This window comes from Pagrus pagrus (genome assembly GCF_965226575.1).
Source record: "Pagrus pagrus genome assembly, chromosome: 7".
NCBI lineage: Eukaryota > Metazoa > Chordata > Actinopteri > Spariformes > Sparidae > Pagrus > Pagrus pagrus.
The window spans coordinates 8728841-8743327 of NC_140191.1; the positions used below are offsets into that span (position 1 = coordinate 8728841).

The 14487-nt window shown below is 40.5% G+C and overlaps 1 protein-coding gene across 2 annotated transcripts in view; it reads left to right on the forward strand.

Annotated features, from left to right (window-relative positions):
* The window catches only part of LOC311260554 (mannosyl-oligosaccharide 1,2-alpha-mannosidase IA), a 213696-nt gene extending 199454 nt beyond the window's left edge, over positions 1-14242 (forward strand). For both annotated transcript variants that reach the window (XM_084358540.1, XM_084358541.1), the window contains exons 8-12: positions 578-693; positions 4305-4524; positions 9013-9185; positions 11526-11641; positions 12664-14242. In XM_084358540.1, the coding sequence (XP_084214666.1) occupies positions 578-693; positions 4305-4524; positions 9013-9185; positions 11526-11641; positions 12664-12805 (767 nt within the window). In that variant the 3' untranslated portion in view covers positions 12806-14242. The remainder of the gene's footprint in view (positions 1-577; positions 694-4304; positions 4525-9012; positions 9186-11525; positions 11642-12663) is intronic.
* The last annotated feature ends 245 nt before the right edge of the window (positions 14243-14487 follow it).

The window sequence follows — 14487 nt, forward strand, 5'->3', positions numbered from 1 at the left end:
CTGATGGTGCCGACTGAAACTCAGCAGCCTCCTGCTCTGACTGACACACTCCTAACAGCCTCAGATTGGATACTACACTATTTTATGACTAACATTCATGCCGAGAGCAGGCGCAAAAAATGTTTAAAACTTTGGCATATTAATATCACGATTTCTTTTTTTTTTTAAGGGCCCTCTTCACCCTGACACGGGTATTTGTTCATAACAAGCTTTTTCCATGTGTTTTGGCCTCGTGTACACTCGTAAACAGCATTTCAGGTCACTGAACAGCTGACCTTTTGAAAAACTCCCTCGGGGATGAATTTATTCACAAACTCTGTCGTCAGCACGTCTGGACGGGCAGAAACAGAGATTTTTGGAAACTCTGATGCAGACACCCATGTTCGTGTCCTTATTGTGTCCTTTTAGTGTTTGTAGCGTATTATTTGTAAATGTGAACTTGGTTATATGTTAAAAAATATTGAAGAATCTGAGTTTGTTGGCTTTTGAAGACCTGCAGAGACTCTGTCTGAATAAAGACCTGTGTGTGTGTGTGTGTGACCCTGCTGAATGTTATCCTCCTTGTTCTCCGTCTTAGATCATGTTTCCATCGGTGGCCTCGGGGACAGTTTCTACGAGTATCTGATCAAATCTTTCCTGATGTCAGACAAGACAGACGACGATGCAAAGAAGATGTACTACAGCGCGCTGGAGGTATGGAGATTTCAGTCTTGTGTTTCTCACAGAGCGAGGGGTCCTCTCTGGTAGATAAAGCGATAATAATTGCAGTAATTTGCATGTATGGCTTTGATCAAGCAAAGTAATCAAAGTGTTTTACACCCAAGACAAATAAAAGACAGGCAAGGGGACAGTTGAAGACTGAGGGGAGGATGAAACACATGAAACACCTCATTCATTTTGTGTTATTTAGACGTAGGTGTCAGTTACATACATATTCCTCATGGCCTTATTGGCTTTTATGGAAAGAGTCACGATGTTCGGGTGATATTTGGCACCTGGCGTGCGAGAGGGAGCTTTGAATTAAAAAGAAAAAGATAACAAGGAATAATAGAAGAGTTTTCTGTCCTCACACAGGCAGCATTTTTAAAAATTAATAGTTGCAGTTGAAGCCTTTATTAATGACCATTCTGAGCTTGACAGAAGGATTTGAGGAATGAGGGTCTTCCACTTCTCTCACAGTGAATCTTCAAGTACAATGTCTCATTAATTTTATCTTGTGATGCAATTAGAAAGTGAATTCTGCTTTCGACAGAGCACAAGTGTAGAGGTTGGGAACTTGTCTAATTCCTGTTTGCTCACCTGCTGCATGCAACAGGTGTGCCAAAAGTGAAAATTGAAAATATAGACAGTCTGCTGTGATTTTTGGCTCACACAGAGGGGAAAAATAATAACAACATGCATTTAATCTGTCTGTCATGTGACATTTATGTTAAATTCAGACTTGTGCTGTGTTGGAAGTTTTAAAGCAATGTCCAACGTAATAATATTTAGTGCTGGGTTTAAAAAAAAAATCAATTTCCAACACAAATTGATCTTAATATCAAACGATCCACAAATGATTGTCCATTTAGTGAGTAAATCTTTAAAGGTTTCTGCCACAGTGGCAAGCAAATGTTTATATTAAGGCACATGGCACAGGGGCACAGACTTCACGGTGCATTCAGGTACGCCTTGAAATCATTATCAAGTGCTTTAAAGGTTGTTTAAAACAGGAGAGCTACTTAATTATTTATTTTTATTTTCCTTTTGTTGAAATGCATAGGTCTACATCTGTCATTACTTTTTATTGTTGTTTGATTACAGCATTCTAAAAAATCATAATATCCCACTAACTTCTTTCCACAGGCAGATTTAAAACAAAAATCGATCCATTTAATTCACTGCTTATTGTTAACATAAATATGTTTTAGTGACGCACACAGTTAGAGGGTTCCTTGTACAATTTACAGCATTAGTTCTCTCAGAATCTCCTTCATATCCAAGCAAAAATGTAACTGAAACATCCCTAACCCAGTAGAAATCGAATCAAAATAAATTAATCAATTAGTTGCGTACTATTTTAATAAACAATTAGTCGGTTTGAGTCATTTTTTAAAAGAAAAACTATAAAAATGATCTGATTCTAGCTTCTAAAAAGTGAATTTTTCTGTTTTTTGTTTTTTTTTTCACTCCTCTATGACACTGAATATCTTTGGGTTGTGGACGAATGAATACATTTAAGGACGTCATCTTGGGCTTTGGGGAAACACTGACCAACATATGTGTTGTGTACAGATGAAATCAACGATGAAAATAATCATCAGCTGCAGCACTAACACATGGATGTTTCTCTCTTCTATTAAAGATTCAGTGGCTCCTATCAGAAGTGGGCGTAGCGCTATAATGGATTTCTCTTATTCAGAGCACTAAACTGCACAATGATTATATACAGTAGTATTTTTTGTGACAGATGGGGCGGTTGCAGGAGAAAGAAAGGAAGATAACATCAAAAAGGGAAGTCTCCTGGCACTGCGTAATGTAATGTAAAATACATTCTGTGCACATGAACCCCGCTGCACAGTACACACATGCATAAAAATCATCCCGAAGTCGTCTGTTTTCCTCTTTAATGGAGATAAGTTCATAGTAAAGCACATTTCCTCTGGCTGCAATTACAGTATCGCAGACAATAACTCCAGATTGCCATTGAGAGTTCCTCAGTTCTCATCAGAGGGTCAAGCCAGAGGCATAACTACTAATTACAGACTCTTCTCCTCCCCTGTGACTTGGTATTTAAATGGCGAAGGACCCCCGTACTATCAGATTAAGTTATAGACTGTATGTTTCTACAGAGATCTAAGGTGAAGCGGCAGCACGACTCATTATCTTTGGCATTCAAATAAAAGTAGATTACTAATTAAAACAGTGTTGAATGAAAGAACATTTTCCAATTATCCTATGCCATGATTACTGCTAACAACAGCTAATTAGTGGGAAAATCATCAGACTCAGCCCTCAAGAATTCCTGAATTTTTCTGAGAGCACTGTATTTATAAGCTTTCATATTATACACATTACTGTGTTTTGTCCCCGGTTGCAGCAGGTTGCATCTTTATCAAATCTTATTTAGCATGAAAGGCTTCTCGTACATTATATAACAGTTGTAGGAGAGCTGGTACACCACTAACATGATGTTCATCACACAAATCTGAAAGCAGATGTCTTCATTTCCTCATCTTTCCTTTTTCTAGGCTCGTCTTGGAAGAGCTGTTTAAAAAAGACAGGAATTAATGAATGATTGGACTTGAGATTCAAGAGGGAGTTTACACTTTTAATTATCAGCACTATGGGGGGTGTTGCTGCTGCTGCTGCTGCTGCTGCTGCTGCTGCTGCTGCTGCTGAATGACACAAACCTGAATTCAGATGCAAAATGCGCAGCAAGCCAGGCGAGAGGGAAATGAGGAAAAAAAAAATCAAATCTGTAAAAGAGAGAGAGAATGATGAGTCATTTGGAAACGATCTCATGAGATGTCCTTCTATATTCTGTCTTATAAAACATAAATGCTGACAAGAGACACAGCTGCAAAGAGGCAGAAATTCACAAAACCTAAGTTTGCAGAATTGAAAAAGAAAGTTGGGATGTTTTGTCTTTTGTCGATACAGAGAAATCTCCCTTTTCTTTGCTCTGTTACCTCTATCTTTTATTTTTTGATCATTTATTAAAGCATTTGTGCTGGACCGTCTCTTTCACAGATGGAATCTCTCAGAGGTTTTCCTTCCTGTTATACAACACATACATAATTTAGCATATAAATACAGACATTTTCGGTGTAGCAGCCATGTTGGACGGGTAAGATTGCCCACATATACGGGCTGTTATAGAGAACATGGTTTATCGATACCCCTACTGGGAATTTGGTGATTCAACCTCCAATTCTGCCTGAACTCTCAAGATAAATGTTATTAATGATTACTGTCAGATTGAAACTAGTTTGAGAAGTTATATCAAGGTCTAGTTTGTGTGTAAATGTACACAGTATTAGCATCAGAATATAGGCATCACTGATGTTGCAGCTGGTAAAGGTTGATTTATATTTTGTATTTATATTCTTAATCTCCAAACTAATGTTGTCAAATGAATGTAGTGGCGTAGAAATATAAAGGATCATAAAATGGAAATACTCACTCCAAAATGTAAATGTGAAATTAATGAAAGATTCCTAATCAACCAAGGCATCAAATTTATGTGGCACAAAGTATGTCAATAATTAATAGAGAGCACTTTTACCAGGTTTAAATATTCCTGACCGTGTGTTTCGCTGCAGGCGATTGAAGCCAACCTGGTACAGAAGTCACCTGGGGGTCTGACCTACATGGCTGAGTGGAGGGGAGGCATCCTGGATCACAAGATGGGCCACCTGGCCTGCTTCTCTGGGGGCATGATCGGCATCGGGGCCGATGACGGAGTGCCGGAGAAGAGGCAACACTACCTGGACCTGGCTGCCGAGATCACACACACATGCCACGAGAGCTACACTCGCTCAGGTGAGTGGAAATGTCAGAGATGCTGAAGAGACGCTTCACTTAGAGAGGCTGCGTTCAGGAGGCTCGATGTCGGGCAGAAGGGCAGCGGTTTAGAGACTGCTCCTACTTGTTTTGGTTCAGATATAAATGTACCATGTCAAACTAAAAGATAATCTAGGAGTAGGGGTTACGGAGGAAGATTGGAGGTTTTTATCTGATGTAACAACAAGGTCAAGATGTTTCCACGATGCAGTGGTCTTCCCTGAATCACTGGGGATTTAAACAGCTCTGCTTGTGCAAGTTTTTGCTTTATTTCATCCTCTTTGACATACTCAACTGCAAAAAGTACAAAGAGAATTTATTTAATGTTTCACTAATTGTATTGATTTTTATAAATATATGCTAATTCTGAATTTGATGCCAGCATTCAAACAAGTGAGACGGGGGCAACAAAAGACTGGAAAAGTTGATGAATGCTCATAAACACCTGGTTAATTGGTAACAGGTGATAATAACATGACATCAATATGACCGGGGCGTCCTTGAAAGGGTCAGATCCTGTCCCCAAGTACGCAGGTATGTCTTAAAACAAAGCTTTTTTTATGTGTTTTGGTCGCCCCTACACACGTTAATTGTATTACAGGTCACTAAAAGCAGAGCTTTTAGAAAACGATATAAAAAAAGATATTCAGAAACACCTTTTTCAGTGTTTACGTCTTGACCACCAGCAGCAACTTTTGTTGCTCAAAAACAGTTGCTTACAATGTCATCAGAAGCCATACAGCGCTTCCTATCTACAGCGCCCCACGCCATTCACACACAGATGGAAAAGCCATTGGGATCAATTTGGGGTTCAGCATCTTGTCGAAGGACACGTCCTGAGCCACAGTCGGTGTGTTATAAGACCTAGAAAGAGTTAGTTTTATAGTTCATCGCTGTTGCGGTACACTGTATCTGTCGTGTTAAGAAAAGGTTATAGTGGCATTCAGAGTAAGGAAATTGAGAGTCTGGGAGAGTGATATTGAAAATTAAAAGGGCCTCCGGCTTTTTAATTTGCCCTGCTTTAGAAGGAGTATCGTTCTCGGTGGCTACACCTCGACAGAGAGACGACGAGCCTCATAAGCAGCAGCTGCGAATTCAAGTTCTCGATTATTCTCATGGTTGCAGGCGGCAGACATGGAGGCGCCGAGTATGTTCGATACTTATAATCGCATTTTGATGTAATTCTGGAGAAAGAATGACAAGAAAAGGAGGAGAGAAAACGGGTGTAAAATAAGAGTAAACATTGTGTTAAAGCTACAGGCAAACAGGGAGAGTAGAAGACTTCTGATGTGATTGCACTCTTAGAAAGAGGATGTACCCAGGAGAAAAGGAGGAGGAAAAAAGAGAGGAACGGTTGCCAGCAACAATCCCACATTTCTCTGGAAAGACCTCCGTTTGATCTCTTCTCTACTCCTGGCATCTGTCTTGGCCCTGACAATAATCTCCTCTGCTAATTTCAAGCTTTTTTTTGCCCCCCTCCACTGTTGGGTGGGCTGTACAGATTCATCCTCCAAGTGTTCATTCGCCTTCGCTTCCCCAGTAAGCTAATGTGACTCATCACATAACAGGTTTCTTGATGTGCTTGGAATACTTTTGATCTACAGGGCCCAAAAGGCTTCTCTGGCTTTCTCTCTTTCATAGTCATCCACCAGGTTTCTCTTCACTCATTAAAGGGAATGGGTTGTGCTTAGCGGCTCTTGGATTAGCTGTCTTCAGGAAAGAGAGAGAGTGTGTGTGAGATTTGCTCTTGCATGTGCGTAAAGTGGCTGCTGGTTTGCTGCGTCTTAAACACTGATAACATGAAGACTCTCCTTCTGCCGCCGCTGCTCTGGATCTCTGCCATCATCGCAGCGACACACTGATGCTGGAAAATTGGGATCTTAAGGCCAGCAGCAGGGGGAGGGAAAAAGTTGTATAAGACTTTCAATGCGTAGCTTTGTGCGTTTCTACTATTGTCGAGTATCACTTAGGAATGTGGCTTCCTTGTGCTAAAAGAAAAGGGAAAAGATAAATATTTGACCTGTTAACGTCACCGTATGACTGGTGAAATATATTCGTCTGCTGAGGCAAGAAGCAAAAAAAACGTGGGCAGAGTTGTTTCCCTAAATATTATGTTTCATAATAGCTCAATAACCACACTGAGTCCAGGCAGGATGCATCCCGTTCAATCAAGTCAACCGGCAGCAAAAACCTCGGATTGGCTACTTCACTTGTGTTAGCTCCAATTAATTCAAACTTGATATGAAATTTGCAGCCCTGGTGTCAAAATGTGCCGCTATTAAAAGTTTCAGTAATATTCAGTATTATGCTGCAAAGCGAGACCTGTGAGCTGCTCACGGGTCTCGCTTTGCAGCTTCTGGAAATTTGCATTTCAACCTTGCAGCTAATTAAATGTCTGTCTGAGGATTTCAAAGTCCTTATTAAATGAATCTTCTATCTAATTTTCTCTACACCTCTTATGCACTCAGGCATAATTAGGGATAATAAGCACAGGTTGGTAAAAAGATAACAAAGTTTAGACCAAACATATATTCTGGTGTAAAAGCAGGTAAAGTAAATGTGCGTTTGACACGGGCGTGCTGTTCATCTGATGAACAGTTAATCTCTGTTGAACCTGCGTTAGCTCTCCCATCACAAGCATCATCAGCCCAGAGAATTATTTAGTTTCCAAAGCGGCAGTCAAGAAGCAGAAAATCGAGAGTGGAAAGAGCCCAAAAGTGGTTTAGGGATCGGACATATCTACTGAAAAGTGCTTTGGTTGGAGAGGAGAAACTGAGCTGTGGAGTGACAGGTGTGGCACGGTTCTGTTCTTGTGCTGGCTCTGTGTAAACTGTTCTGAATGGATCAACGCTGCAGTTACCGTGTGGAGTTTTTGACCTCTAGTTGAGCAATGAGTGTCCCAATGTTTTCACGCTATTCCACTGATCTACAGGTGGCAGTGACGTGCCAACAAATACTGCAACATAGGCCGAGAAGAAGAAGAAGTAGCGCCCAAGTTAGTAAAAATGGATGTGCAGGATGTAAAATAATTTGCAAAACAGTTTATTTTAGAGGAAGGAAATGCATTCAACATGTTTGTTAGACGTCACAGATACTCGTAATGTGTTTTGGAGAATGATACTCCACCACAATGTAAAATAAATCTAACTTTAGTTTGGTTACAAGAAACTGAGTCTCGAGTACCAATTAACCGAGGATAAAACTGGGGCACATCTGAAAATCTTTTACAAAAATATGATGAAACATACTCAGATTGAAAGTGAAGGTCTGTCTCTTAGATATATTTCAAACGAAGGCTTGTTGGAAGGTTCCTGGGATTAAATTTACGACATGAAAAGCTAGAGGCTCCATATTGTAATTTTCCCACTGCGACTCTACATACGACACCTATTTTATGCCTGGAGGAGGGATGCCATCTTTCATTCTTTTCCCTGTTCGTTCCCTGTATTTGTTTGCTTATTTGTTGTTTTTCTTCCCAAATGGAGACAAATTTGTGATTTTCTAGGGTATAAACAAAAATATTACTTACAAACTAACATGAAGCCACTGGTCTACTGTATCATCCTGTCCTGATGGTGTTTCAGCCACAATACAATTACTGATGGTCACTTTTTTTTCCTACTTTCCTTCCAGTCATTAGCACTTCATACAGTGATATGTGTTTAGTAAAGTCTGTGGCTTTATGTAGAACAGTAAATACTTTCCTGCTTTCATGTTTCTTCCTGTCTTTCTGCCTCGCACGTCAACACTATAACATACTGGCTGACCAGGTGGCCCTGCCGTCTGCCACACTGACTTCTTATTTCAAGATGATTGTCTGGTCGTATCAGATGCAGCTACTTCCAAACCCTCGCTGGCCCTCAAAGAGACCCGCTTCCACCAACACAGTCCAATTTTCCAAGCGGCTTCCCAGTGGTTGGCCAAAATGACAGATGATAAGCCAGAGAAATAGAAAATGTCTAAGCAAATGGAGCACAGTAGGTAGAAACGGGATTTCAGCATTGTCTTGCACGACACAATACAGCTTTTTTTCTAAATGTAAGATGTTGCTATGCCGATGCTCCTGTCCTGACCTCGGCAGGAATAGATTCCTTTGTGCTGTATCATGAATAGGATCTCTTTGTGATGTAGTCTCGAAATGTGGCAGAAATATAATGGAAGTAAAACAAGGAGACAGAGAGAGAAAAAGAAACCGACGGACCATCTGGACAGCTGGGGAGGTCTTAATTGTTTAACTTGTGCCTCAAGCCTTTTTCTTTCGAAACTAACAGTAATTGAATTTCTTCTGTACACCTTGATGTTATGTTTGCTCACTTGCAAATAAAAGAAGAAAAACATTCAGTGTGCTTTGAAGAGGATTTTCAATTTAGAACTGGACTGCAGATCTGCCCTCGTGTCTATAGGCCAGAATGGAAATCGCTGTTTGATTTTCGTTTAATGTCGTGTCTTTATTTTTGTCTCCATCAGCCACCAAACTGGGACCAGAGGCGTTCAGATTTGACGGTGGGGGTGAAGCCACGGCGACCAGGCTGAGCGACAGATATTACATCCTGAGGCCGGAAGTCATCGAGAGCTACATGTACATGTGGAGACTGACCCACGACCCCAAATACAGAGAGTGGGGCTGGGAGGCCGTCGAGGTGAGACACACCAAGACAGTGTTCATGTTTACTGTAACAAACCAAATATGAGACAACACCAGCGTCTACAACACCTGTTTTTGGGAAAAGGCATGTCGCAGGAACACTTACAGTCAATTTAACGTAACACTAAGAGTGTTAAGGGAGCCCCTGCAGGAGATTCAGATTGATTGTTTTCCACATAACGGCTAATAAAGAGCTGTTGATTCTGCATATTTACATTTTTCTTGTTAAAACCTGAGGCTAGGAGAGACCAGCAGTCCCAGACTGGGACCAAACACAGCCTCTGAGGAAGTGGAGGCCAGTTCAACTAGAGGATATACAGTACCAAGTAGTATATGAATATTCAAAACTGTTTCAATACTGATTCTCTGCGGTCTTGATACCAGCTGCACTTTATTGTTCTCACCGACAGTGAACTAACACACCCACACCGACCCACACATACGCACTCAATTGTTTGAGGCCTGAGCTAAAAAACATTTAAAAAATAAATGTTTCTAAAAAAGTTGTTTCTAAAAAGAAATTGTGATGAGACTAGTACCAAGGTGGTTTTCTTGTTGGCTCTTGGAACCTCAGGTCTGAGCTAATAGGACAGCTAACTGCATGGCTAACCAAGCTAACAGTTAGCAGCAAGTAAAGCTCACTGTCAATCATGAAGCTCCTGAGAGTTGAGTCAGAGGACGTCAGAGGGAGATGCAGAAAATACTTCCTCCATAAAATAAGATCCAATTTCACCCAAATCAGTGAAATAATTGTAAATCTGTGTTTTTGTACAAATTATAGATTGTGTTTGTGCTCCAGCGATGTGAACTTGAGAAAGTGTTTAATCGGATGGAAAATGAACATACACCCAGGAAATGATAAACTCATGAATAAATTAAGAATACTTACAACAGTACCTACTTTTTGTTTTTGTTGGGTTGTACTGGGGTAAAGGTGACATTCTGAAGGTTTACGGGAACTTGGAAGTGTTTTAATTTCCGGACAGACATAAATTCATGACGAGTGGAGACGAGTCAAAAGTCTCTCCTGTCGCTTTAACTGCAGAAACGGTGAAGAACAAATCATCTGTCAAGCAGCCGAGAGTTAGTGGTATCATAATATCATAATGAGGAGCTCAAACAGAAAAGTGGTAGCAGCCAGAGAAAATCATTCTGACCACTTCAGCAGCCTGAAAAGGCTTCAGAGATGAGGACTGTCTTCTCTTTCGGCTAATAGCATCTCAGGGAATGTTTCCTATCTTAACAAAGCCTTTTTCCAAAAAACAATCGGGGCTGGTCTGGAAGCGTTCAGAATGATTTTCTCGGGCTGTTATCATTTTTCAGACTGTACCCGTCACAATGTTCTGTGACGCTGTTAATTTTCGGCAGCTTTCCGAAGGCTTATTAAACACTCGAGAGAGACTGGCTAGTTCAGCAACTGACGCCTAATTTCATGCAGTGTTTTGAGCAGTGCTTGCTACATTCAGTCTGCTTTTCTGAATATGTGCATGTCTAGTAATGGAGTATGACAACTACCATATTTTCAGATGAAAAAAAACCCATTAAAAACATTGTCTTATATCCAGGCCTGTGCGGCACAAAGAGTAATTAAAGTGGGAGATAGTGTGCAGTATAATCTTGTACCCTATACTCTCTTCGTCGTGTCTTGCACTCTGATTTTTATAAATTGTACTTACCTACTATGTCAAGCCCCTGTAGCACCCTCAATTACCCTCAACCAGCTTCCTTGATATTGCGTGGCACTATACATTAGCTTGTAGATCAGGCAATCCCGCTAGTAGGTGGTGAAGGTTATGTCGGGAGCACCGTTATTAATGTGGCAATAGACAGGACATTAGCTGTAGTAAACTGTAGAGGGCTGGCATGATAGATTTAGTATTAATTTAGTGCGCACAGAAGTGGAGAGATCAGGCTGACGAGTTTGACGGGCCTTTAATTATCGGTCACAGAGGTTGAAAGCAGTGCACAACGCTTCTCTTCATGAACATCAAGCATTAACACGTCGGGGTCTTTGTTAATTAGCACGTATAAGCCAGGCCTTTGTAGCAGGGGTAATAATGTGCTAATCCGCTTGGCTAGCTCAGCCACTCTCCATTAGCCCTTGTCAGATTCAGCATTGCTCGGGCCTCAATTGTGTAGCCGGCTGAAGGGCTCGACATGTTCCATCATTTACTCTTTCTTAATGCATACGTATGACACAGTGTTGTTGAGTAAAGGATTTTCTCTCTGTGCACAAAATCAGAGCCAGGTTACAGTCTTTTACTCATATGCCCCGTGATTTCCTTTGTGCAGTTTGTACAATATTTGATTCTTGGATGTTTTTGTCTGTCGTCAGGCCCTGGAGCAGCACTGCAGAGTGGAGGCCGGCTTCTCCGGGATCCGGGACGTTTACACCACGACAGCCAGCCATGATAACATGCAGCAGAGCTTCTTCCTCTCAGAGACGCTCAAGTAAGTCCCATTTCCTCAACACGTCACCCCATGGTAACAGAGAAATTGGCAAAGGATGAGTAAGCCATCACAGAAACAGAAAGTAATCTAGGCTCTGATACTAAACCTCGGGATATAATCTCTTCTGTCCACGAAGCACACTCATGATGTGATTGAGACATGGACACTCTCTGGACTCCACTGAGGTGATTCCAATCACACTCATCATGAAGACACAGATGGTGTTCAATTTTACCTCCACTCGTTCTTGGATGATTGAGCAACACGAACTATTCAGATAAGACACAGGCTTCAAAAGTTATCTGGTGACTGCTGACCTGAATATGATTCCAACACCAGACTTTGCTGCTGTCAATGTTACAACATCCCTAATGTGCATCCACAGGAAGGTATTAGTTTATATTTTGTTAATTTTGGCTACATCAACATTAAATCGTTATCGTGATATGAGAATATATATTGCCTCTGATTGTTTTTTATCAGATCCATTTTATATCAATCCATTAGCATTTGCCCCGATTGGCTGGGTACATCTCTTAGTTTCTGGCTGTTTCCCCCTGTTTTTAATCTTTATGCTATGCTAAGCTAAGCTAAGCTAACCAGCTGCCTGAAACCTTATTTATCTTACAGACGTGAAAGCAGCATTTACCTTCTCATCTAACTCTCTGCAAGAGAGTGAATAAGCGTATTTTTAAAAATGTCAAAGTATTCCTTTCAGGGTTTCTGCAGGTTAAAAGTTACATTTTAGACCTTTTGAGACCTTTTAAGAGCATTATGAATGTAATTTAAGACCTTTTTCATGTCTATACTGGCAAAAAAAAAATTGGCAGGCATTTGCTGGTGGCTTTTTACAGCAGCTACGTGTTTTTTCTGACCTCCCGTGTGAATCTTGTTGAACATGGACTTAAGGACCACAGGACCTTTTTGTATGTATATGTAATGGCACCGAATGTTTCAGAAACAGAAAGCAGGTGAACCTTGATTCTGACTTTATTAAATGGATGTGTTTCCTGTCTGCTCAGGTATCTGTACCTGCTCTTCTCTGACGACGACCTTCTCCCACTGGAGGACTGGGTCTTCAACACAGAAGCCCATCCGCTGCCCATCGTCCGCAAGAGCTGCCTGCAGGACGAAGCAACACAGGATAAGACAGTCACCGAATAAGACTGAACACCACCGACAACAACTGAGACAGTTACAGACACATTTGCACAGTTCATGTGCACACACAGAGTCACACAAATATCGCAAACACCAATTCAATGCAGGTTCAGAGTCTTTTCAGGAGCGTGTTATGGACTCAATTCCTTTCCAGTAAAGGATGTTGTCGTTTTACGCTGTGATTGTATATCCTTTTCGCCGGGCTAAATTCCTGCTGGCACTTCTTTTTTGTGGACAATCAAGACAAACATGACTTTCATGAAAAGAGCACCTTTTTCTTTCCTTCTTTCCTCTGTGAGGAAACCAGTATAACTTGCAGACCCAAATGTATGGGAGGAGGGTTGAACTATGGGCCATATTGTTAGAAAGACAGAGAAACGTATAGAAAACCACTTGAGTTTTGCTCTTTGATTTTGTTGTTTTGTTAATCTTTAAGTGATGAATGATTTCCTTATATCTCGTCATTGCATTTTTTCCTTTGTGAGTACACTCTTTGACCAAAGGTTTCTTTGCATTTCTATTTCCCTCTTTTCTCCAGTAATGTGTTTTTTGGTGAGATTTGACGGAAAGTAAAAATTATTTGCTGTAAGGATCGAATTGTAATGAATATTGATTAATGTACAAACAACATGAAATGTGATTCTCGAATCCGCCTCCGAACTAATGTTGATGTCATGTTTCTTACTGAAACGAGCTTGAATGAAATCTTTTCCAGTGAGGAGGCGTCAGGACGGTGGCAGTGTCTTATCCATCCAGGGACCATTTATTAAAAGACTGATGATGTTGGGTTGTGTTTCCACTGTGCGCTTGGGTTGTTTTGTGACCAGGACAATGATTTGCTCAGTCCTCTCAGCCTTTCACATCGAAGCTACAAATGGAGTACTGTCAGTGCTGTGGTTGAAATACACGCATAAAGAAAAAAGCTAGCCGGCTCCAAATGGGTTTTCCTGTTTCTGTTGTAGTTTTTTTTTCGGCTTCACCCTGCCTTTACATGTGAATCCATTCGGCTGCCAACGCTGATGTTAAAGGCTGTAACGGAGAGCCGACCGCGCAGACGAGTTTTCATCCTTCACCACTGTTATTTTCATCACTGCTGTCCTGCACAGTTGTGGAGCGAATGTGCTGTACATACAGATGAAGTGAGTGACCCCTGTATGAGCTTGTCTTGACTTTATTTTGTGATCTTTTTTCTTCTTTTTTTTTTCTAAACTTCAGTGGTTATTTTTTCTGGGTTCTCTTTTTTGATTTGCTTCCCTCAGGTGTTTCAGTAAAAAAAAAAAAGAAGAAGAAAAAAAACTAAACAGTTCTGATTTTAAGTCTAGTTATTGCTGATATTAATTATTGTTATTACTTATTCTTACTGTTTGATTTAACTTTCATTGTTGAATATTTTTCAAATACTGATAAAAAGACCTGTGCAACTTTGTACATTTAAAACAATCACAGTTGTTGTGTGTTTTCTTTCTCGTCTTGCTTTTTTACTTATTTATAAAGTCTAAAATCAGGGTTCCTTCACATTTTACACGGTCAGACTGAAACACTGTTTACTAAACAAACTAAAGGAAAAACACAAAAATATTTCATGTTTTCAAAATGAGTCACTTCCCTTTAAGTATACTTTAAAACAATGACTGAAACAAGATAATTATTATGAAAGTAATGGAGTTACAAAAGCACTTTTCAAA